Source organism: Solea solea, chromosome 3 (genome assembly GCF_958295425.1).
Source record: "Solea solea chromosome 3, fSolSol10.1, whole genome shotgun sequence".
In the NCBI taxonomy this organism is placed as follows: domain Eukaryota; kingdom Metazoa; phylum Chordata; class Actinopteri; order Pleuronectiformes; family Soleidae; genus Solea; species Solea solea.
In genome coordinates this window covers 22,996,289-23,022,652 of record NC_081136.1, presented here as the reverse complement: position 1 = coordinate 23,022,652, position 26,364 = coordinate 22,996,289, and the positions used below count along the sequence as shown (strand labels likewise).

At 39.8% G+C, this 26,364-nt stretch overlaps 3 protein-coding genes across 3 annotated transcripts; all 3 read right to left on the bottom strand.

The window, feature by feature from the left end:
• Positions 1-660: 660 nt before the first annotated feature.
• On the bottom strand, positions 661-6,324 carry LOC131456932 (extracellular calcium-sensing receptor-like). Its single transcript, XM_058625628.1, has 6 exons — positions 6,166-6,324; positions 5,785-6,082; positions 4,830-5,639; positions 4,521-4,748; positions 4,312-4,435; positions 661-1,698 (listed from the first exon to the last, which is right to left on the bottom strand). The coding sequence occupies exons 1-6, from the start codon at positions 6,252-6,254 to the stop codon at positions 785-787; spliced, it is 2,463 nt and encodes an 820-aa protein (XP_058481611.1). The 5' UTR covers positions 6,255-6,324; the 3' UTR covers positions 661-784.
• A 3,413-nt stretch (positions 6,325-9,737) lies between these two features.
• On the bottom strand, positions 9,738-13,565 carry LOC131457140 (extracellular calcium-sensing receptor-like). The gene is made up of 6 exons (XM_058625965.1): positions 13,378-13,565; positions 12,971-13,268; positions 12,044-12,841; positions 11,731-11,958; positions 11,457-11,580; positions 9,738-10,647 (listed from the first exon to the last, which is right to left on the bottom strand). Exons 1-6 carry the CDS (start codon positions 13,464-13,466, stop codon positions 9,740-9,742), a joined length of 2,445 nt encoding a protein of 814 aa, XP_058481948.1. The 5' UTR covers positions 13,467-13,565; the 3' UTR covers positions 9,738-9,739.
• A 4,936-nt stretch (positions 13,566-18,501) lies between these two features.
• On the bottom strand, positions 18,502-21,862 carry LOC131457139 (extracellular calcium-sensing receptor-like). Its single transcript, XM_058625964.1, has 6 exons — positions 21,759-21,862; positions 21,411-21,708; positions 20,453-21,268; positions 20,144-20,371; positions 19,908-20,031; positions 18,502-19,409 (listed from the first exon to the last, which is right to left on the bottom strand). Exons 1-6 carry the CDS (start codon positions 21,845-21,847, stop codon positions 18,502-18,504), a joined length of 2,463 nt encoding a protein of 820 aa, XP_058481947.1. The 5' UTR covers positions 21,848-21,862.
• Between the last annotated feature and the right edge of the window lie 4,502 nt (positions 21,863-26,364).

Here is a 26,364-nt window from a genome sequence, read left to right as displayed (position 1 = left end):
AGAGATAAACATGTACACACATATTATGTGCTTTATAATTAAATATAAACTTTGATCTTTGACCCACACACAGTGCTTGTTACGACCCCAGGGTCGTGACTGCTTTTTCCTTGTGTGTATGTGTCTGCATGTGAGTGGGAGATGGGTTGCAAGTGTGCATGTTTGAGTGAATCTACTACTACTGAGTCTACGGTAGATCCTGAGAGATGATTGTACCTGAACGGAAGGAATAAGAGGCCTGAACATCCCAGCTGCAGGGGACTAACTCAAACGACTCACAGCAGACATTTTGTGCTTGATTCTAAAAAACCTTTAAAATGGTTTGTTTGACGTGCTGCCAGTGGCTTCTTGGGAGTTGAGAAGAGGGAGTCTCATTATTCATGTTGTGATCAGGTTTTCCCCTAGGCCTGGTCGTAACAGTGCTGTACATGTATAATCTTCATCAACTATTGTTTATTGTATCGTATCGTATATCGGTTCCATGAGGACACCGTCCAGAAGACACCTAATTGCCAATATATTTTGAAGCACAGACAAATATTTGTATTATTGTTATTTATGTTGTTTTGTTGTTACTCAAGGTTGTTTTCTCCTAGACAAACAGAAACTCAGTAAATAATTATTATGCATTCGGTTTCTGAGTTTGTTTGTAATTTTATTAAATCACGTTGCCCCCATATTCTGTTACAAATTATTTATACACAATATAAGATATTAGAGTACTACAAGACAGGTTTGGTTGACAAAATGTTACATGAAATGAAGACTTGCCACCTAATTACATTCAGAATGAGTTTGGTATCATCTTCCCCATCATATTCTTCTTTGTATTCTTCTCTGGTTTTAATAAGATAATGTAGCATTTTGGGATAAAAATGCAAAACAACAATCCAAAACTTGAAGCTAGAATAGCAAATATTTCGACAGCAACGCTGAACTTTCCAGGAGAGCTGACATAGGCTGGGATAAAGGTGATCCAGACTGCACAGAATATCAACATGCTGAAAGTGATGAATTTAGCTTCATTAAAGTTATCGGGCAATTTCCGAGCCAGAAAAGCAAGAATAAAACACAGGATGGCCAGAATTCCTATATATCCAAGTACAGCCCAAAAGCCTACAGCTGAGCCCAGAGCACACTCCAGGATGATCTTGTCCTTGAGTTCTTTAAAATTCTTCAATGGAAAAGGAGGAGAACTTGTTAACCAGATGATACATATGACAATTTGAACAAGAGTGAAAGCCAGAACGCTGAGTCTCTGCTGTGTAGGCCCAAACCATTTCATCACATTACTTCCTGGAAGTGTCGCCCTGAAGGCCATTAAGACTACCATAGTTTTCCCCAGGATACAAGAGATGCACAGGACAAAAGTGATGCCGAACGCAGTGTGTCGCAGCATGCAGGACCACTCTGACGGCTGGCCAATGAAGCTCAGAGAACACAGGAAACACAGAGTCAAGGAGAAGAGCAGCAGGAAGCTCAGCTCAGAGTTGTTGGCTCTGACAATGGGAGATTTCCTGTGCATGAAAAAAATAAGAGCCACAAAGGCAGTCGTGAATGTTCCAAATAGGGACGCTGCAGTGAGAAGTGCTCCCATAATTTCTTCATATGATAGGAACTCTATCTCCTTCTTCACACAGGCATCTCTTCTCTCATTTGACCAGAATTCAGGATGACACTGCACACAGGTGACGGAATCTGAAAAGTAGTGATGAAGCAGATGTAAGAGACGGAGAAAACAGAGAAAAACACTAGGTGATAACGATATAATACAAGGTTCATTATATGTTCATTCATTATTGAGTTCAGAGTAGGATGACTCTGAAATTAATATTTTACTGGTTCTATATAAACCAAGGGATAAGATGGATTTTTTTCAATGACATTTCAGATTTTTACACTATAATATGATGTCAAGATGGTGGCCACCATGCCAGATGTCTCTCCAGTGTCTATCTCCTGATCACTGTGCTTTTTGTACCTTTGGTTGTATTTTTCTCAATAGTTGTTACTAAGGTGGAGGCTCTTCCACCCTGTATCACCTGAACACCTCAACCACTGCTGCCCAGCCTCCTGTTCACTAACATGTGCAGTGGAGAAAAAGTTGGACAAACTAAGAGCCAGACTACAAACACAATTTGAAAGTAGGGACTGTTGTCCTTTGCTGTTCACAAAGACTTGGGGTGACTGTGCAGCTGACTGGATAAACCAAAGGACAAGTGTGTATTTTTGCTTGCAACTTGTAACTATCCAGTCCATCATATTCATGGATGTAAGCTTTTTCTTTAAATCTCAAAGATGAAGATGTGTGATGTAGATGCAGATGGCCTGGCCAGGATCAATCAGAGCCAGCTCCCCGGCAAGTACAAAGTATGAAGTTACCAGTTTATACTGTACCCAAGGGTGATGAGGCCTCTGAAGATGAGCGAAGTCTCTTCATCTGAGGCAGACAAGATGGATAGGCTGGCAAATTCATTCATCAGGAAGTGGCTAGGATTGAGATGCCTGTTAGATGTTGGCCTCTTTGGCAGGAACACATTGCAGCTGCCACTGCGATCCATTGGCCTGTGATACAAGTAGGAGAAGGCTAGGATGGTGCTGGAGCTGAGGGAATCCACTGATCAACTGGTGAGAGCAGCTGGTGCCCAGATACGAACAGGGAGGAAGTGGAAAACCCAGGAAGAGCTCGACATGGCGATCAGCAGGCTGAAACACTGAGCAGAGTCCAGGAGGGTCGAGCAGGCCTTGGGAGGAGTGAGACCCCCCTCTTCTGGTCAAAGGCCTCCAAGGATGAGCGGAAAGCCATGGTGGTGGCAGAAGTGACGAGGACCGAGCAGGAGCGCCTTAACATCAAAGCGGTGTTGCAAAGCCAGCAGGGAAGGCTGGATGTCATGGGAAGGCATGGGAAGGTCCGACCTGTGGAAGACCCCCCAAACCAGGCTCAGCCTCCTGATCAGAGCCACCTACGACACATTACCTTGCAAAGAGGCTGGCTGGAAAGCCCTCATGCGCCCCGTCGAAGTAGGATGCAGGGGCTTTGTCGGGTCCTCAACTGTTCGCCTGCTCCACGACATCGGATGCACAGGGGCAGGGCGTAGGAAAGCCATCAAAGAACTGGCGGAGGAGGCAGAGAAGGGCAGTCTTCAGCTGTGGCTTAGGAGGAAGGATAGGAGTTGGGGGTGACATAACACCCAAGGCCCCAGCTGATGATCCTGTTATGTAGTATCAACAGTGGCCAATACCTGGAGCTTGAATGAACAGAGCCTGGGTCAGTGGAAGGTGGCAGCACTGCATGGCACCATCGGCACTGGTCACGACCTGGAGCTTGCATGAATGGAGCCTGGGTTAGTTGAACGTGGCAGTACTGTTGTGGTTGTATAGGGGCAGTGTAAACTGGCACTGGGGGGGTGACACTGGGATGCCAGAACTCACCACCTAGCCTCCTGGAGGTGTAGTGGGAATAAGAAGGCGAAACGCTGACAAAGGGAGGCTCCCACCTGACGACCCCCCGAGACGTCTCAGTAGCCATTGCCCGTGGGTAGGTTGAGTGACAGGTTAGGGCCTTAGGCCTTGCAGCAAGTTTCTTGCTTGAGGGGTGTTCAGAGGTGCACACTTGCACTAGGGCACCGGTGGAGGTGCATCAAGCAGCAATGCCCAGCAGGAAGACCATCAGCCTGTATCTTTAAATTGTACAGCAGTATGTGTGTATGTATGTGTGTATGTATGTATGTACAAGAATATGCATGGGTGTATGTATGTATGTTTTTATGTATTTTTGTGCACTACATGCATTGCATGTATGGTTTATGTTTATCTATTTATTATGTTTTTATGTCTTGTAATGCACTGTAGCATGGTCCCCTTTCTGCAACGGAAGACATATAAATAAACTTTGACTTGAATTTGAAGAAGACTTATTATACTTTTGTTTATCACAATTATCTACATACCCACACAATAACTGGGATGAAGGAACCGAAAGGCAAATATACAAAACTGTTATTAGATTTTAGGACAGCAGCACTTAATACAAGATGCAGACTTTGATTGTTTTATTTTTGACATATTTGATGAGTGACTTTTTTTTGTTTTTCAGTCTGAAATATAACTCACATTTTGACAGTGTGTGTGCAATATTGGTAGGTGATTTGATTCTTCATTATATTTACTATTTGATAAATTTGTATTTTAAAAAAAAGACTACCCCGCAATAGTTATACTGTAAATTGTTCTCTGAATGTTCTCTAATTAAGAAATAACCAAAGATTTTTTAAAGTGAAGTGAAAAACCTTTGATGGATTATTACTGGACCTGTAACGTTGTTTATTTCTCCTTCTGCACATCTTATACAGTCAAAGCAGCAGACAGGTTTTCCTTTATGGAGAACCTTGCGAGTTCCTGGGGGACACATCTCACTGCAAACTGACACAGGCACCTGCATGAACAACATGTGTGATTATTTTAATATTTTGATTAAATCATAAATAAACAACTATAATGCAGGTCACATGGTAACTTACCAGTTTTGAGTTCTGTGCAAAAATTTGCGATTTATTGTACAGATTCAGCTGTTTGTCTGAAGGTAAAGAAGCATCATAAAGACCAACAGTGACAAAGTCCACAGCACCATGTTCTGTTGGCTGCCAGTTGATAATTTCATACTTTGCTGCTGGGTCTCCATCCTCATTAAATTGAACCTTGTCTCCTTCCTTTGTTTTGAAGTGAATCTTTCTTATGTGCTGTAAAATCTTCAATAGGTGATAATTTAGTTAATCATATGACATACTTTTTTTGTTCAAATTAAAAACATGTTTAGGTTTAAAACTCACTTTGAATGGATCTGGCTGCACCTTGTTGTTACATGTTTCATTACAGCCAAGAACACGGTGAAGTGCGTGGGCCACAGCATACACTCCTTTGTAGACATTGTAAAATATAGGCATGAGTGACATATCAGTGAAGCTGTTATGGACTCCGGTCAGATCTTCATGTCCAGTACATTCTCTCTGATTCCCTGATGATGATGATGATGATGATGACTTTGATTGCTTGAACTTGCAGCTAAATAATGTCTCCCAGAACTCTGTGAAAAAGTCAGTACTTGTTGAATTGAGTGGTTTCACGTCCAGTATGAACTCTCTCATGCCACTGACATGTGCTTTAGGGATGGACAGGCCTATGGCACCATCCAGAATGTGATGCCTATCTAGTTTTGCAATTTGTGAATCAAAAATCCAGCTTTCACTTCCTACCCACTGGTATCCAGTTAAGTTGTGGTGGGTCAACTCATGCATTAGCACATCCATATCCATGTGGGAGAGGAAAGCAACAATTACCTTGGAGGTGGAAGCCTTGATGATATCAATTATCTTTTGTAGTTTTTCTGGTGGATCTGTTCTAAAAACAGCAACAGAATACTCCAGACAGACGCCCAGCTGCTGTGCAGTCTCTGTGAATATAGCCATTCCATTATTACCATAATCATTGTTGCTTCTAATTGCTCCCACCCAAGTCCAACCAAAGTGCTTGACTAAAAGGGCCAGGGCTCGGCTCTGGTAGTAGTCACTGGGTATTGTTCTGAGGAAGGACGGGTACTTGGTTTTGTCACTGAGACAAGCACAGGTGGCAAAGTAGCTGATCTGAAAGAAAACATGGATTACCTCCAAAGATAAAGAAACAGAAATGAAACACTCACACTGTTATATCTCCTCTGAGCAATATTATTGTGTTTTGTTGTTTTTTTTTGTTTTTTGTAACCTAATGTAGTCATTTAAACTCACCCACCATTGGGATATGAAGTGGCCCGATGACAGTAGCTATGGCCATACAAGGAGAAGAGGATTGTTCTCCCATAATGGCCAGCACCTGTGCAGGTCTGGTACATGGTGTGTTGGAGGGAGCAGAAGTCACTTCATTACCATTTGCCAGTGCCAGTGCAGCTCTCACACCTCTGGCAATGGAGCCACAGGTGTCATAAATGTTATAGCCCAGAGAGACAGCTGGCAGTAGGTCTGTGGAGTTATTAATCTCCTCGACGGCAAAACGCATAGCCTGGGCAAATTGGAACCCCCTGAAATTCAAACTTAATGCAAACATTAATACAAAGTCCAACTGTTCTTAGGTAACATGTTACATTTGAACAGTCTTCCACATTATATAATTTACCTGGTACATTCCAGTGGTGATGGTCTTTGTGTGTAGTTTTCCCATCTGTTTTTCCAGTTGCTGTGGAAAGAGAATATTCCCCCCAACATGATGTCACCATCCTTTAACAGCTGAGGGTTTTCAGGATCTCCTCTCTGTCTGCACAGCAGCTCTTCAGCCTGAGAGAAAGATGCCACCAACAGCAGCTGTAAAAGTGTCCACCCTTGTTCTGGCCACCTCTGTATGGACATCATTGTGTCACAGATATTTAAACCACAAGGAGGCATCACATGAACCTCTGTGTAAATGTGAGTCTGCACTGGTATTTATACATTTTCTGCAAATTAAAATATTAAGATGTTTCAAATCCCTGGACCTGCAAGGAGGGGTGAGAGGAAGGAGGTGCCCACAGTCTGGTGTGATAGCCATGACCTAACTTTATCTCTAGAGAATGATGAAAATCATCAAGGCAGGTAAGGTAGATTGAACACTTATCTACTTCATTATCTTTTGACTTTCTTTCAGATTTTGTATATGGTATTTGACAGTGCCACCTCAAGCACACTAGTGTCAGCCTTTCTTTCTTATAGACTAATTTTGTTCATTGAGTATCCGACAAAAATGTAGGGTGATATTTAAACTGTCTTGTTTTTTTTTGTCCTTTTCATAGTAAATAATAGCACATGTGTTCAATCTCCAATAATTGTGACACTCAGCAACAACATTTTATGTCATATTGATTAAGCAGTCTTCCCCATGATTGTGTAGCCTAGTAAACCAACATGAGAGACCATTTTGAAGACTCAGGAAACCTTTGCAAGTGTTTTGAGTTGATTAGCTGATTGGCATGTGATACCCTAAAGTTACAATAGTGAACTTTTTCACCATATTCAAATTTTTTGAGATACTGAATTTTGGGTTCTTGTTAAATTTGAGCCAAAATCACATCACAATTTAAATAACCAAAGATGTAAACTACTTCAGTCTGTGCGTATTGAATTTATATAATACACAAGTTTCCCTTTTTGAGTTGAATTACTGAAATAACTGAATTTTTCCACTTTATTATAATTTATTGAGCTGTACCTTTATTAGTAGTTGATGATATCAGTTGTATTGGACTTACTGAAGTACTAATTGTACTGCATGCACAAGCAATACATTTGGTGTAATCCAGGGTGAAAGTTAAGTTTTAGCAACAAAAATTAGGTTAATTGCCCATCTTTGAAGTGGTAGAGAAAAAATTAACTATTTATTTAAAGATTATGAACATTATTAAAAAGGGGAGGATTAGCTAAAGAGGAGCTGAATTACAAAATCCAGAACTGTAAGGGTGGCAACGTCCACAATGTGTGGAGAGGACTGAAGCTGTTCCGGCCATGGACAAGTGTGGCCCCAGACCACAGAAGACCAGGAATGGGTTAATGAATTAAATATTTTCTTCAATAGATTTTGATCCAGTGCTCTCTTCCTTCCTCTTCCCCTCTTCACTTCGGACTTCCCTCACAAAACATTTGAGTGCCTCCTGCAGAAGTTCTCCACCACCTGCATCTGAACACCAGTAAGACAAAGGAGATGGTGATTGACACTGAATATCCAAGGTTCTGACATAGAGATGGTGCGGAGATTCAGATACCTAGATGTTCACCTTAACAATAAACTGGACTGGTCCAATATCACTCTATACAAGAAGGGCCAATCTTACCTCCACCTGTTGAGAAGACTGAGAGCCTTTAGTGTGAGCAGAGCACTTCTCCAGACTTTTTAAGATACTGTGGTGGCCTCTGTGGTCCACTACGTTTGTGGTGTGATGGGCAGGGGGCAGCAGGGACAGAGATAGGAAAAGACTGAATAAACTGGTTAGGAGAGCAGGCTCTGTCCTGGACAGCCCACTGGACAACACCACACAGTCATGGCCCTGAGTAGATTTCAGTGGAAGACTGTGACACCTCCAGTGCAAGAAGGAGCACTACATGGGTAATTTATCCCCACTGCAATGAGAAGCCACACAATAATCACGTTCATCACATTAACATCATTATTATACCCGTTTGCTATTTATATACTTTTTCTATGTGTACATATGTATATTGTTTTTTTCACACTGTTACTGCCTTCTAGAGTTCTCAACGGGTCGGGCCAGCCAAACCCGACTGGACCCGCAGGTTACGGCCGGGTTCGGGCCGAAAAAATGTGCAAATGAGTCGGGTCGGGTTGGCCTCCGGCTTCCTTTATTCCACTCATAAAACACATTTCTTGCAGGTTGTAAATTATATGTTGTTTGTTGTAAATCATCGCTGTTCATGTGTGGTTAAGAGTAAATCTGGCTGCCGGCTTGATGGAGAGTGGCAGACCTGACACCACTGCGTGCGTAACCCTGACACTTTGGGCATGTTAGTGTCATTTTTAGAGCCCTTTTATGATGCTCAGCGTGAACTGGACAGAGACAAAGATCCCAATCTGCATCTTGTGCTGCTATGGGCAGAACAACTCACAACGATACTGCACATCTGGCCATGTGTCAAAAAACGACCAAGTCCATCACCGATCTCCACAAAGCCGCAACACTCCTGTGGCCTAAATTGAACCAGTTGTGGATGCTGCCCGCTGACCAAAGGGCAAATGTACCACAGTATGTGAAGTCCAGCCTGTTAGCTGTGCAGCAGCTGGTAGGAGGACCCAGATGACGCGAACAAGGAGACGCTGTGTTAACATCTGCAGCAGCAGCAGCAGCACCCGCTCCAACGCAGCTTCGATCAATGGGAAAATGTATTCAGAGAGACAGAATCAGACAGGGATGAGGTTGGGGGGATTTCGGACCATGCATGCTTTAGAATTTTTTTTAAAATAATTTTAATGTTTTTTTAAAACTGGACTCTCTGATTTGCTTTTAAATTGCCAGCCCTCAGAACCTTCAGGTCTTCGGGTCGTTGTCTTTTAATGATTCCAGTAGTTAGAACAAAGACCCACAGTGAGGTGTCATTTTCTGACAACAGCCTTTCTGAACACCTGAGGACAGGTCTCGCATAATTTGCCTTACAACTGCTTTCAATCTGCTTCATTTACTGTTTTGTTTGTTTTCTTATGTATAGTTTTTTTTATTATTATTGTTTGTATCACATTTTAGTTCCCAATATTCATCACTGATTAGTTTTTTTGGAATTTGTCTGTACATTTATTGTATTTTACATTTTATTTATGTATTGGTTACTTGTATATATTTTAAATGTATTTTTACTTATTATAATAAATGTATAAATAAATCTACCTCTGCAACCTCATGTATGATTGATTCTGACCTTTATGATTTCTTCGTTCATAATGAGTTGCATTTGTGTTTTATCTTCTTAAAGTACTTTGTATTTAATTGTATCTGTGTTAAAGTGTTACATATATAAATATATGTTTATGATTGATAAATTGTGTTGTAAACTGTAGTTGACTGACACACATTTTATGGTTTGAAATCATAAAATAAATAGGCTTCTGCATTTATTTGTAATTGTTATGAGATTACTTTTTTCACGTACAATACAAGTTTATTTAAAGAATAATGCATTAAAGAAAAATAGTTGCCACCTAATTACATTCAGAATTAGTTTGGTGTCGTCTTCCCCATCATATTCTTCTTTGTATTCTTCTCTGGTTTTAATAAGATAATGTAGCATTTCGGGATAAAAATGCAAAACAACAATCCAAAACTTGAAGCCAGAATAGCAAATATTTCGACAGCAACGCTGAACTTTCCAGGAGAGCTGACATAGGCTGGGATAAAGGTGATCCAGACTGCACAGAATATCAACATGCTGAAAGTGATGAATTTAGCTTCATTAAAGTTATCAGGCAATTTCCGAGCCAGAAAAGCAAGAATAAAACACAGGATGGCCAGAATTCCTATATATCCAAGTACAGCCCAATAGCCTACAGCTGATCCCAGAGCACACTCCAGGATGATCTTGTCCTTGAGTTCTTGAAAATTCTTCAATGGAAAAGGAGGAGAACTTGTTAACCAGATGATACATATGACAATTTGTATGAGAGTGAAAGCCAGAACGCTGAGTCTCTGCTGTGTAGGCCCAAACCATTTCATCACATTACTTCCTGGAAGTGTCGCCCTGAAGGCCATTAAGACGACTATAGTTTTCCCCAGGATACAAGACATGCACAGCACAAAAGTGATGCCGAACGCAGTGTGTCGCAGCATGCAGGACCACTCTGACGGCTGGCCAATGAAGCTCAGAGAACACAGGAAACACAGAGTCAAGGAGAAGAGCAGCAGGAAGCTCAGCTCAGAGTTGTTGGCTCTGACAATGGGAGAGTTTCTGTTTTTGAAAAATATTAGCGATACAAAAGCAGTCGTGAATGTTCCAAATAGGGATGCCGCAGTGAGAAGTGCTCCCATAATTTCTTCATATGATAGAAACTCTATCTCCTTCTTCACACAGTCATCTCTTCTCTCATTTGACCAGAATTCAGGATGACACTGCACACAGGTGACAGAATCTAAAAAGTAGAAATGAAGCAGATGTAAGAGATGGAGACACTGAAGAAAAAGTGGGCATCAAAATAAGGGCATCATGAAGAAGTGATGGATTATTAAACCTAAAAAGAGGCAGTTGGTAGAGATATATGATAGCATTTAAAATATGTAATGTTCCATAACTAACTAACAAATGCCAACCTTTAAAAATGTCATGGGTGAACTAAAAAAAGAGTGAATTTAGGTATCAAAAGATAAAATAACCAATAGTTTTTATTTAGTATATCCATAAAAAATGCTTTTAATTTAAACTGGAGAGCAAATATACAAACCTGTTTCCAGGTTTAATGACTGCAGCACTGATTTTTATATTTCATGACATTTGATCAATAAGATTTTGTTGTTTTTCAGTGCTCTGAATTTTATGATCACTTTTCTCTCAGCCTTTGTACACATGAATCCATGTGATTTTTAATTTGACAAATAAGGATGATGTAGTTTAATCCCCTAAACCTTTTTTGACAATGTGTGTAATCTTTGTGATTGATTTCTATGTTTAACAATATACAATTTGACCCGAATTCTAAAATGAATCCTAACCCATTTGGTATATTGTAATTTCGACAAGAATACCATACAGCAATCATACATTATGTTCTCCAGAGGACTCTTCCCCTAATTTAGATATATTATATTGTGTATGATATGTTTGTTTTCTTAAAAGACTACCCTGCAATGATCCTAAATTAAACTGTTCTCTGAATGTTCTCTGACAAATAACCAAAGATTTTTTAAAGTGAAGTGAAAAACCTTTGATGGATTATTACTGGACCTGTAACGTTGCTTATTTCTCCTTCTGCACATCTTATACAGTCAAAGCAGCAGACAGGTTTTCCTTTATGGAGAACCTTGCGAGTTCCTGGGGGACACATCTCACTGCAAACTGACGCAGGCACCTGCATGAACAACATGTCTCATTATTTTTCTGCTTAAACCAAACATTTTGATCTCCTTCTTCACACAGTCATCTCTTCTCTCATATTAAACCAAACATTTTGATTAAGTCATGATTAAAAAACTTCAATACAGGTCACATGGTTACTTACCAGTTTTGAGTTCTGTGCGAAAATTAGAGATTTATTGTTCAGATTCAGCTGTTTGTCTGAAGGTAAAGAAGCATCATAAAGACCAACAGTGACAAAGTCCACAACACCATGTTCTGTTGGCTGCCAGTTGATGACTTCATACTTTGCTGCTGGGTCTCCATCCTCATTAAAGTAAACCTCATCTCCTTCCTTTGTTTTGAAGTGAATCTTTCTTGTGTGCTGTAAAATCTTAAATGGGTGATCATTTAGTTAATTATATGACATACTTTTTTTGTTCAAATTAATTAAAAACATGTTTAGGTTTAAAACTCACTGTGAATGGATCTGGCTGCACCTTGTTGTTACATGTTTCATTACAGCCAAGAACACGGTGAAGTGCGTGGGCCACAGCATACACTCCTTTGTAGACATTGTTAAATATAGGCATGAGTGACATATCAGTGAAGCTGTTATGGACTCCAGTCAGATCTTCATGTCCAGTACATTCTCTCTGATTCCCTGATGATGATGGATTTGACTGATTGAACTTGCAGCTGAATAATGACTCATAGAACTCTGTGAAAAAGGCAGTACTTGTTGAATTGAGTGGCTTCACGTCCAGTATGAACTCTCTCATGCCACTGACATGTGCTTTAGGGATGGACAGGCCTATGGAACCATCCAGAATGTGATGCCTATCTAGTTTTGCAGTTTGTGAATCAAAGATCCAGCTTTCACTGCCAAGCCACTGGTATCCAGTGATGTTGTGGTGGGAAAACACAGGTATTAGCACATCCATATCCATGTGGGAGAGGAAAGCAACAATTACCTTGGAGGTGGAAGCCTTGATGATATCAATTATCTTTTGTATTTTTTCTGGTGGATCTGTTCTAAAAACAGAAACAGAATACTCCAGACAAATGCCCAGCTGCTGTGCAGTCTCTGTGAATATAGCCATTCCATTAATACCATAATCATCATTGGTTTTGATTGCTCCCACCCAAGTCCAACCAAAGTGCTTGACTAAAAGGGCCAGGGCTCTGCTCTGGTAGTAGTCACTGGGTATCGTTCTGAGGAAGGACGGGTACTTGGTTTTGTCACTGAGACAAGCACAGGTGGCAAAGTGGCTGATCTGAAGATAAAGATATCAAAAGGAAAATAGTATATAATATAATATCATATCGCCTCTGAGCAGCAGGTAGAATTATTGTGTATTTTTTTCCTTTTTATGAATCTAAAACAGTCATTTAAACTTACCCACCATTGGTATATGAAATGGCCCGATGACAGTAGCTATGGCCATACAAGGAGAAGAGGATTGCTCTCCCATAATGGCCAGCACCTGTGCAGGTCTGACACATGGTGTGTTGGAGGGAGCAGAAGTCACTTCATTACCATTTGCCAGTGCCAGTGCTGCTCTCACACCTCTGGCAATGGAGCCACAGGTGTCGTAAATTTTATAGCCCAAAGAGATGGCAGGCAGTAAGTCTGTGGAGTTATTAATCTCCTCAACAGCAAAACGCATAGCCTGGGCAAACTGGATCCCCCTGAAATTCAAACTTAATGGAAATATTTATGAGTAGCTGTACTAGTCATACAGAAACAACAGTCCAGTACAGTTCTTAGATAAAATGTTACATAAACATATTTTCACAGTATATAATTTACCTTGTACATTCCAGTGGTGATGGTTTGTCAATATAGTTTTCCCGTCTGTTTTTCCAGTTGCTGTGGAAAGTGAAGATTCCCCCCATCATGATGTCCCCATCCTTCAACAGCTGAGGGTTTTCAGGATCTCCTCTCTGTCTGCACAGCAGCTCCTCAGCCTGAGAGAAAGATGCCACCAACAGCAGCTGTAAAAGTGTCCACCCTTGTTCTGGACACCTCTGTAGGGATGCCATTGTGTCACAGATAATTAAACCACAAGGAGGCATCACATGAACCTCAGTGTAAATCTGAGTCTGCCATTGTGTTTATACTTTTTTTTTCAGCTTAGAAATTAATATTCATGTTTTATCTCTCTGTACATGAAAGGCGGGGTGAGAGGAGGGAGGTTCCTGCACAGAGTGGTTTGGAGAAACAAAGGAGATTGAAAAACATTCAGGGGGCGCTTATTGGCTTAGCAGCTCAAACATACTTTACCTAAAGTGCCATCATCATAAATGCAATTTAAAGACAATGAAACATCAAATTCATCCTTTTATCAAAAGTTAAAACATAACATTTATCATTATACAGGGACAATATACTGTTGGGTATCAGCTCATTTAAGATGGAGTCACATGCCTCTTGGATGGAGACCACACAGCCCTTTGCTCAAAGACAAAGAGGGTCATAAAACTCTTTCTATAAAGATCCCTTATCTTTGACATACCAGTGTGAAACCCACTTCAGTGGTCACTTTGTGACATGTGACCCCATGTGTCAAAAGCAATACAAAAGCCAGGTTTCCCCTCCTCCTTGGCCCTTTCTCTTCTCCATCTCACTGGAGGACACGGACTCCTCTGCTCTCCCCTGCCCTTCTGGGTGCAGGAAGGACACAGACATCAGCTCTTCAACTGAAGACCCTTCAGTACAGACCTAAACAAGCTCCATGCAACAAGTAAACCCTTTCTGCTGCTCTCCAAGCAGGCCTGCTCGTAGCAGCCTGTTATCCTCCCATCAGAGGAAGTGACACCAGAACCTGAGCCATATTAGCTCCAACTAGCCACCTCTGTAAGGTGAACCTGAGCAACAGACACCAGAAACTGTCAACAATCTACAGTTCCTGGACCAACAGACACCACCTCAAAAGGAAACATTTGCGTCTTTCAAGGACTTGGTAATGTAACTGGGCCTAGCATAGCATCATACGGCTTGGCGAAGCATAAACTGTTTAACCTTGTGAAATGTTGTATTGAGCTTACTTGCTTGATGTTCATGCTTCCTAGCTTCTAGCTCTAGATGTGCACACTTCTAACCTCTCATCTAACCTGGCACCTCATCCCACAAAAATGGTTAACAAAGAAACACAGCAGCCATTTGGTCAAGGAGCAATCTTTGATTCTGCCATCTTGTTGTAGTTTATTTGTCAACTGCCATCTTTATTTGTCGTCTACCTCTATCTGACTTGACGTTTTAGTCTGTACACACAATACAATACTGTACAAAATAATAATAATAATAATATTATAATAATAATAATAATAACAATGTCATGCACCATCAGTTGTGTTAGTGGTTTTAGTTCAGTGACACTTCCTGTTTTATTTTGTGTTAGTTAGTTTTAGTTCAGTGTCACTTCCTGTTTTATTTTGTGTTAGTTAGTTTTAGTTCAGTGTCACTTCCTGTTTTATTTTGTGTTAGTTAGTTTTAGTTCAGTGTCACTTCCTGTTTTATTTTGTGTTAGTTAGTTTTAGTTCAGTGTCACTTCCTATTTTTATCTACTTCCTGTGAGCACCTTGTCTGCCTTGTTCTGTGTCTCTTCTGATTTCCTGATTGTTTTCACCTGGTGCTCCTTACCCTCACTCCCTATATATATGTACTCCCTTCTCCCATTTCCTGTTGCCAGAGTGTCTTGCGTGTGTTGTCAGCGTCCGTGCCACTTCATGTTACGTACAAAGAAAGAGATCTTTTGTTGTTATAGTCTAGCTAAGGTTTTTGTTTGTTTCTCAGTTCAAAGTCATGTTTAGCTTAGCGTTTAGCCTTTGTTTCAGAGCTGTTCCAGCTCACCTTTTGTTTGCTGAATTAAGGAGTCAATAAAGCTCTTTAAAACCTTCTTTTGGTCTTGTGCATATGGGTCCAAGCTTTGTGAGAGTTCCTAAGATAATACAGTCTGGTCTGATTAATATTACACAAGTGTGTACATTGCCAACCTCTTCCCTGTAGAACTCTAATCCTTCAATTCAAGCTAACCATTGATGTGTTATTGTGATTCATCAATTATTAAATTAATTATTAATCTTAGTTTATGAGACTGATTTTGGAGGGTATGAGTTAATGGTTCATTCAGAACCAATTGTACGCCTCTGTTTAAGAGGAGTGGTTTCCTGAATACAATTTGAATCAATTTTTCTATAAGAAATTAATTATTCCATAATTAAGTACTTCAAAATTCATAACCAATCGCGTTGGTTCCTCCAACATAATGATGCCCCGTGTGAGGCCGGGTACCGTTGGCAATTTTTTCTTAATTGTGTAATATTAATTGACCACAATTTTTGTCAATACACCAGGTAGATTTCCCCGGATTTGACTTTGGTATTTCCTCACTAGTCCTTGACTGGAGTAGACTGGAGAAAGAAATTCATTAATTCTCTGGAGAAAGTGGTAAAATTCTAAATGTGAAATAGTTGTTTGCCTGTTTGTAAAGTGACTCTTATGGATTTTAGGTGGTTTTATGTGCTTGTGACCAGCTTGAAATGCAAAAGAAGAAATGAGGTATGATCACTGCATTCAGGAATCATTTAGTTGCCTCCATTTTGAGTGAATTAATTATGCTTTTGAAAGTGACCAGGTTAAATGTCAGGGTATTGCACATCTTTATGTTTTGTTTTTTGTTTTTTAAACTGAGAGTAGGTTCTAATATTATGCCCAGGTATTGGAACTATATTTATAGTGAGACTAGAGTCTCTGACCCACTTGGCCAGCTTTCCAATGGCTGCTGTTCATTTTGTCACTACCTCTGTTACATTCCTGCCTTTTGTGTAAATAATTGTGTCATCTGCATACATAAGTACATTCACATTGTCACAAATGGAAGGGAGATTGTTAATATATAAAGTGTAGAGTATTGGTCCTAAATTTGAACCTTGTGGTTCACCTGTTCTACAAGGCCTTGATAACAATTTTGCATCCTTTATACAATATTTTCTCCCCTTCATGTGCTTTTTAGTATTTATATTTGGTTTGAAAAATTAAATATTGCATTTTGCACAACAGAATATACATACATACACCCACATGTAACAGGTGGAACAGCCTGAAAAAAGTTTTTCTCTGCTCTGCTGAAGCCCAGGTAAACCAGCAAAAAATCTCACTTTAGAGTGCATAACGCTGCACATATCTGAGTCCAGTTCTGTCAGAGATTTTTTACTGTTAAAGGGAGTTTTTTTTCTTTTCTTTTTTTCGGTGATGACAATTTGCTCATTGTGTGAATGATTTAGTTTTTCTTCTCTTCTTTCTATAATATTGTAAGCTTTTTGCTTTACTATGTAAAGTGTGTTGACATCATTTATGTTGTGATTTGAGGGTGTACAAATAAAATCTGATGCGATTTGATTTATGCTCATTAGGAGTTGAAGTGAAGTCTCAGGAGACAAAACTTAAGAAAACTCAACAATGTTTTTGAGTTTTTGAGACTGAGACAAATTCGAAATCAGAAAGTAATTATATACAGTATTTGGTTTTTGCATTTATTTGAACTTTTATCATTATACATTATAAAAAAATTGACATTAACACATTTTTTTGATCGCGGTTAATCGCGGCCCAGTTTGTCCTCTACTAGACTGTAGCGGTAAGGCACCTTCAAGTTGGTTGCCAACCGCAGAGACGAAGAAGAAGAATGAGAGCAATACTTCTTCCATTCAAACCGTGGTCATGGAAAAAAATACCCCTGGGCTTCTGAATGGTTCGTTTCACTTTAAAAAACTTCAAGATGGCTCAGTCGACAAAACAAAAGTAATATGTGCCTTGTGTCCGACGGAATTTCACTATCACCGAAGTACTAGCAGTCTGAGCTACCACCTACAAGCAAAACCTCCCGGCAGTGCAGTCCAGGCTAATAGCAGGCAGCAGATTCATCAAAGCTCTATGGTTGAGTGTGTGAGTCGTCGCCGACCACTGGATTAAGTTAAGTTAACTACAGAGGTGGCAACTGACTGCAGACCATTCATTCATTTAACTGTCATTCGGCCCTGTTCTGTTTATCGTTTGTTGTCTACTACCTCTTCAGTTTTAAGACTACATTGTTGTGGCATTTTATGTGCTGTGTTTTTAAAAATAGACATGTCAAGTGGGTCTACAATGCACTTTTTTATTTGAAAGAAGAAATAAAAGATAAAATATTTTTTTTCCTTTTTGTTTATTTGATTTGAACTCTATATTTTTAATATAGAGATTAATCGCGAGTTAACTATGGAAAAAATGTGATTAATCGCGATTAAAAAAAATTATCATTTGACAGCCCTAATTACATTATGTCACCTCCATATATCAGAAGCGATTCTTCTAAGATAGCAAGCATATCTGAAATATCAAATATGTAGAATTTTCTTGTCACACATTCCCACAGCAGCACGGTGCATCGAAACCAGTGGAAGCTCTGCTTCAACTGTTCTCTACAAGACGGCAAAATTGTCACTTCCAGTGAAGCTCAGCGTCTCAGGGTGTCAATCGAACAGTGGGCGAGGCAGACGTTGAGCTGATGCATGATGATTGGAGGAACTGTCTGAAAGGCGGGACCTCTTTCCAATTGACTGAGTTGCAGAAACATAAACAACTCTGAAAAATTTGTGTGGAGTTTGCGAGTAAAGTCTACAAACAATTATCAGCCTGTTGTGTGTTATTTGCTCAGCCACATAGACCATTTCTGTTTGTACATATTATACACTGTAAACAAAAACAGTAGAATGTTGGTTAGGTTGGTGTTGTGTGGTTGCAAAGCATTTTCTACAAAAGGAGCAGAATACATAATTTATGTTCATTATATACAATGTCAGATATTAGAGTTGTACAACACAAGTTTGGTTGACAAAATATTACATAAAATGTAGACGTACAACTGTAGTTGCCACCTAATTTCATTAAGAATTAGTTTAGTATCATCTTCCCCATCATACTCTTCTTTGTATTCTTCTCTGGTTTTAATAAGATAATGTAGCATTTTGGAATAAAAATGCAAAACAACAATCCAAAACTTGAAGCCAGAATAGCAAATATTTCGACAGCAACACTGAACTTTCCAGGAGAGCTGACATAGGCTGGGATAAAGGTGATCCAGACTGCACAGAATATCAACATGCTGAAAGTGATGAATTTAGCTTCATTAAGGTTATCAGGCAATTTCCGAGCCAGAAAAGCAAGAATAAAACACAGGATGGCCAGAATTCCTATATATCCAAGTACAGCCATAAAGCCTACAGCTGAGCCCAGAGCACACTCCAGGATGATCTTGTCCTTGAGTTCTTGAAAATTCTTGAATGGAAAAGGAGGAGAACTTGTTAACCAGATGATACATATGACAATTTGTGTGAGAGTGAAAGCCAGAACGCTGAGTCTTTGCTGTGCAGGCCCAAACCATTTCATCACATTACTTCCTGGAAGTGTCGCCCTGAAGGCCATTAAGACCACCATAGTTTTCCCCAGGATACAAGAGATGCACAGGACAAAAGTGATGCCGAACGCAGTGTGTCGCAGCATGCAGGACCACTCTGAAGGCTGGCCAATGAAGCTCAGAGAACACAGGAAACACAGAGTCAAGGAGAAGAGCAGCAGGAAGCTCAGCTCAGAGTTGTTGGCTCTGACAATGGGAGATTTCCTGTGCATGAAAAAAATAAGAGCCACAAAGGCAGTCGTGAATGTTCCAAATAGGGACGCTGCAGTGAGAAGTGCTCCCATAATTTCTTCATATGATAGAAACTCTATCTCCTTCTTCACGCAGGCATCTCTTCTCTCATTTGACCAGAATTCAGGATGACACTGCACACAGGTGATAGAATCTGAAAAGTAGTGATGAAGCAGATGTAAGAGATACTGAAGAAAAACACAACATGATAATGAGATACTAGCAGGTTATGTTCATTCATTATTAAGTTCAGCGTAGATCGACACTGAAATAAGTAATTTATAATATTCTTTTTTTTTTTTTCAATTCTACAACAGCACGTTAACAGAGTACAGACACTTATGTCCCATGACTTCAACACCACCTTCCAACATGTCATTAGATTTGATGTGACGAAATGTTGTGCAAAACTCACATTTCAATTATAATCATAGTTGTCATTTCTAAATCTGGAAAGAGGCCGTTTGTAACTGCAGTTGGCGTATTTAATGTCCATAACTAATTTATGGTAATATCACTAACTCATTGTCTCCCACTATCCTACATGAGGGTAAAAGTGAATGAATTTCTCAATTATATTTACAATATGATGTGTTTGTATTTTTTAAAAGACTACCCGATAATAATAACCTTTGATGGATTATTACTGGACCTGTAATGTTGCTTATTTCTCCCTCTGCACATCTTATGCAGTCAAAGCAGCAGATAGGTTTTCCTTTATGGAGAACCTTGCGAGTTCCTGGGGGACACATCTCACTGCAAACTGACACGGGCACCTGCATGAACAACATATCTTTGTAACCATGTCTGATTATTTTCCTGCTTAAACCAAACATTTTGATTAAGTCATAATTAAACAACTATAGTACAGGTCACATGGTTACTTACCACTTTTGAGTTCTGTGCAAAAAAAAGAGATTTATTTTGCAGATTCAGCTGTTTGTCTGAAGGTAAAGAAGCATCATAAAGACCAACAGTGACAAAGTCCACAGCACCATGTTCTGTTGCCTGCCAGTTGATAATGTCATACTTTGCTGCTGGGTCTCCATCCTCATTAAAGTAAACCTTGTGTCCTTCCTTTGTTTTGAAGTGAATCTTTCTTATGTGCTGTAAAATCTTAAATGGGTGATCATTTAGTTAATTATCTGACACACTTTTTTTGTTCAAATTAAACACATGTTTAGGTTTAAAACTCACTGTGAATGGATCTGGCTGCACCTTGTTGTTACATGTTTCATTACAGCCAAGAACACGGTGAAGTGCGTGGGCCACAGCATACACTCCTTTGTAGACATTGTTAAATATAGGCATGAGTGACATATCAGTGAAGCTGTTATGGACTTTAGTTAGATCTTCATGTCCAGTACATTCTCTCTGATTCCCTGATGATGATGATGATGATGATGATGATGACTTTGACTGCTTGAACTTGCAGCTAAATAATGTCTCCCAGAACTCTGTGAAAAAGTCAGTACTTGTTGAATTGAGTGGTTTCACGTCCAGTATGAACTCTCTCATGCCACTGACATGTGCTTTAGGGATGGACAGGCCTATGGCACCATCCAGAATGTGATGCCTATCTAGTTTTGCAATTTGTGTATCGAAAATCCAGCTTTCACTTCCTACCCACTGGTATCCAGTTAAGTTGTGGTGGGTCAACTCATGTATTAGCACATCCATATCCATGTGGGAGAGGAAAGCAACAATTACCTTGGAGGTGGAAGCCTTGATGATATCAATTATCTTTTGTATTTTTTCTGGTGGATCTGTTCTCAAGACAGCAACAGAATACTCCAGACAGACGCCCAGCTGCTGTGCAGTCTCTGTGAATATAGCCATTCCATTATTACCATAATCATTATTGCTTCTAATTGCTCCCACCCAAGTCCAACCAAAGTGCTTGACTAAAAGGGCCAGGGCTCTGCTCTGGTAGTAGTCACTGGGTATCGTTCTAAGGCAGGACGGGTACTTGGTTTTGTCACTGAGACAAGCACAGGTGGCAAAGTAGCTGATCTGAAAGAAAACATGGATTACCTCCAAAGATAAAGAAACAGAAACAAAACAGTCACACTGTCATATCTCCTCTGAGCATTATTATTGTGTATTTTTTCTTTTCTTTTTTTTTGGTCTAATGTAGTCATTTAAACTCACCCACCATTGGGATATGAAGTGGCCCGATGACAGTAGCTATGGCCATACAAGGAGAAGAGGAAGTTTCTCCCATAATGGCCAGCACCTGTGCAGGTCTGATACATGGTGTGTTGGAGGGAGCAGAAGTCACTTCATTACCATTTGCCAGTGCCAGTGCAGCTCTCACACCTCTGGCAATGGAGCCACAGGTGTCATAGATTTTATAACCCAGAGAGACGGCAGGCAGTAGGTCTGTGGAGTTATTAATCTCCTCAACGGCAAAACGCATAGCCTGGGCAAACTGGAACCCCCTGAAATTCAAACTTAATGCAAACATTTACATTTGAACAGCCTTCCACATTATATAATTTACCTGGTACATTCCAGTGGTGATGGTCTTTGTGTGTAGTTTTCCCATCTGTTTTTCCAGTTGCTGTGGAAAGAGAATATTCCCCCCAACATGATGTCACCATCCTTTAACAGCTGAGGGTTTTCAGGCTCTCCTCTCTGTCTGCAAAGCAGCTCTTCAGCCTGAGAGAAAGATGCCACCAACAGCAGCTGTAAAAGTGTCCACCCTTGTTCTGGCCACCTCTGTATGGACATCATTGTGTCACAGATATTTAAACCACAAGGAGGCATCACATGAACCTCCGTGTAAATCTGAGTCTGCACTGGTATTTATACATTTTCTGCAAATTAAAATATTAAGATGTTTCCAATCCCTGGACCTGCAAGGACGGGTGAGAGGAAGGAGGTGCCCACAGTTTGGTGCGATAGCCATGACCTAACTTAATCTCTAGAGAATGATGAAAATCATCAAGGCAGGTAAGGTAGATTGAATCTTTAAATTGTAATTTTTGACTTTCTTTCAGCTTTTGTATATGGTATTTGACAGTGCCACCTCAAGCACACTAGTGTCAGCCTTCCTCATAGACTAATTTTGTTCATTGAGTATCCGACAAAAATGGAGGGTGATATTTAAACTGTTTTTTTTTTTTGTCCTTTTCATAGTAAATAAAAGCACACATGTTCAATCTCCAATAATTGTGACACTCAGCAACAACATTTTATGTCATATTGATTAAGCAGTCTTCACCATGATTGTGTAGCCTAGTAAACCAACCTGAGAGACCATTTTGAAGGCTCAGTTTTGAGTTGATTAGCTGATTGGCATGTGACACCATAAAGTTACAATAGTGAACTTTTTCACCATATTCAAATTTTTTGAGATACTGAATTTTGGGTTCTCGTTAAATTTGAGCCAAAATCTTCACAATTAAAATAACCAAAGATGTAAACTACTTCAGTCTGTGCATATTGAATTTATATATTACACAAGTTTCACTATTTGAGTTGACTTACTGAAATAACTGAATTTTTCCACAATATTCTAATTTATTGAGATGTACCTGTATTAGTAGTTGATGATATCAGTTGTATTGGACTTACTGTAGTACTAATTGTACTTCATGCACAAGCAATACATTTGGTGTAATCCAGGGTGAAAGTTAAGTTTTAGCAACAAAAATTAGGTTAATTGCCCATCTTTGAAGTGGTAGAGGACAAATTCACTATTTATTTAAAGATTATGAACATTATTAAAAAGGGAAGGATTAGGTAAAGAGGAGCTGAAATACGCTAATAATAATCCAGAACTGTAAGGGTGGCAACTTCCACGATGTGTGGAGAGGACTGAAGCTGTTCGGGCCATGGACAAGTGTGGCCCCAGACCACAGTAGACCAGGAATGGGTTAATGAATTAAATATTTTCTTCAATAGATTTTGATCCAGTGCTCTCTTCCTTCCTCTTCCCCTCTACACTTCGGACTTCCATCACAAAACATTTGACTGCCTCCTGCAGAAGTTCTCCACCACTTGCATCTGAACACCAGTAAGACAAAGGAGATGGTGATTGACACTGAATATCCAAGGTTCTGACATAGAGATGGTGCAGAGATTCAGATACCTAGATGTTCACCTTAACAATAAACTGGACTGGTCCAATATCACTCTATACAAGAAGGGCCAATCTCACCTCCACCTGTTGAGAAGACTGAGAGCCTTCAGTGTGAGCAGAGCACTTCTCCAGACTTTTTAAGATACTGTGGTGGCCTCTGTGGTCCACTACGTTTGTGGTGTGATGGGCAGGGGGCAGCAGGGACAGAGATAGAAAAAGACTGAACAAACTGGTTAGGAGAGCAGTTTCTGTCCTGGACAGCCCACTGGACAACACCACACAGTCATGGCCCTGAGTAGATTTCAGTGGAAGACTGTGACACCTGCAGTGCAAGAAGGAGCACTACATGGGTAATGTATCCCCTCTGCATTGAGACTCCATACAATAATCACGTTCATCACATTAACATCATTATTATACCCGTTTGCTATTTATATACCTTTTCTATGTGTACATATGTATATTGTTTTTTTCACACTGTTACTGCCTTCTAGAGTTCTCAACGGGTCGGGCCAGCCAAACCCGACTGGACTCGCAGGTTAGGGCCGGGTTCGGGCCGAAAAAATGTGCAAATGAGTCGGGTCGGGTTGGCCTCAACCAACATCTGGCAGCCGTGTGTCAAAAAACGACCAAGTCCATCACCGATCTCCACAAAGCCGCAACACTCCTGTGGCCTAAATTGAACCAGTTGTGGATGCTGCCCGCTGACCAAAGGGCAAATGTACCATAGTATGTGAAGTCCAGCCTGTTAGCTGTGCAGCAGCTGGTAGGAGGACCCAGATGACGCGAGCAGGGAGACACTGCGTCAACATCAGCAGCAGCAGCACCCGCTCCTGCTGCACAGCAGCTTCGATCAATGGGAAAATGTATTCGGAGAGACAGAATCAGACAGGGATGAGGTTGGGGGGATTTCGGGCAGGGTTGGGTTTTAGGCGGACAATTCAGGCTAGTGTGTTGGGCCGGGTCGGGGTTCAGGCTCAAAGACCCGCGGGTCGGGTCAGGTTGTAATTTTCAGGCTTGTTGTGAACTCTACCGCCTTCATGTTGCGCAAAGACTTTACCCATCATGGGATTAATAAAGTCTTATCTTATCTCTGAGATAAGATCATTATTAGTATTAATAACAATAAGCATTTCCTGTGCTTACTCTGCAGGTACCCATGACTCCTTGGCTGCAGGATCCAGGTCAAGTTGTGAGGCTATTATTATTACTTATTGTATTATTGTTATTATGCTATGAGTATTATATATATATACAGGGTGTCCATAAAGTCTCTTTACAATTTTAAAAATGTATTACAAAGACAGTTGATAAGATAACCAGATTTGTTCTATTGTAACAAAATCTGTGTACATTGCCAACCTCTTCCCTGTAGAACTCTAATCCTTCAATTCAAGCTAACCATTGATGTGTTATCGTGATTCATTAATTATTAAATTAATTATTAATCTTAGTTTACGAGACTGATTTTGGAGGGTATGAGTTAATGGTTCATTCAGAACCGATTGTACGCCTCTGTTTAAGAGGAGTGGTGCCCTGATTACAATTTGAATACATTTTTCTATAAGAAATTAATTATTCCATAATTAAATACTTCAAAATTCATAACCAATCGCGTTGGTTCCTCCAACATAATGATGCCCCGTGTGAGGCCAGGTACCGTTGGCAATTTATTCTTAATTGTGTAATATTAATTGACCACAATTTTTGTCAATACACCAGGTAGATTTCCCCGGATTTGACTTTGGTATTTCCTCACTAGTCCTTGACTGGAGTAGACTGGAGAAAGAATTTCATTATTCCATAATTTATTAATTCTCTGGAGAAAGTGGTAAAATTCTAAATGTTCTGGACATTCTCAAAGTTTAGGATATCATGCTTCTTCAGTATGTGACAGTATGTGAAATTGTTGTGTTTGCCTGTTTGTAAAGTGACTCTTATGGACTTTAGGTGTTTTTATGTGCTTGTGACCAGCTTGAAATGCAAAAGGAGAAATGAGGTATGATCACTGCATTCAGGAATCATTTAGCTGCCTCCATTTTGAGTGAATTCATTATTCTTTTGAAAGTGGTCAGGTTAAATTTCAGGGTCTTGCACATCTTTAGGTTTTTTTTTGTTTGTTTTTTTAGGTATTGGAACTATATTTATAGTGAGACTAGAGTCTCTGACCCACTTGGCCAGCTTTCCAATTGCTGCTGTTCATTTTGTCACAACCTCTGTTACATTCCTGCCTTTTGTGTAAAAAATTGTGTCATCTGCATACATAAGTACATTCACATTGTCCCAAACGGAAGGGAGATTGTTAATATCTAAAGTGTAGAGTATTGGTCCTAAATTTGAACCTTGTGGTTCACCTGTTCTACAAGGCCTTGATAACAATTTTGCATCCTTTATACAATAATTTCTCCCCTTCATGTGCTTTTTAGTATTTATATTTGGTTTGAAAAATTAAATATTGCATTTTGCACAACAGAATATACATACATACACACACGTAACAGGTGGAACAGCCTGAAAAAAGTGTTTCTCTGCTCTGCTGAAGCCCAGGTAAACCAGCAAAAAATCTCACTTTAGAGTGCATAATGCTGCACATATCTGAGTCCAGTTCTGTCAGAGATTTTTTACTGTTAAAGGGAGTTTTTTTTCTTTTCTTTTTTTCGGTGATGACAATTTGCTCATTGTGTGAATGATTTAGTTTTTCTTCTCTTCTTTCTATAATATTGTAAGCTTTTTGCTATACTATGTAAAGTGTATTGACATCATGTATGTTGTGATTTGAGGGTGTACAAATAAAATCTGATGCAATTTGATTTATGCTCATTAGGAGTTGAAGTGAAGTCTCAGGAGACAAAACTTAAGAAAACTCAACAATGTTTTTGAGTTTTTGAGACTGAGATAAATTCAAAATCAGAAAGTACTTATGTGCAGTATTTGGTTTTTGCATTTATTTGAATTTTTATCATTATACATAATAAAAAAATTAACATGTTAATTTTTTATGATCGCGGTTAATCGCAGCCCA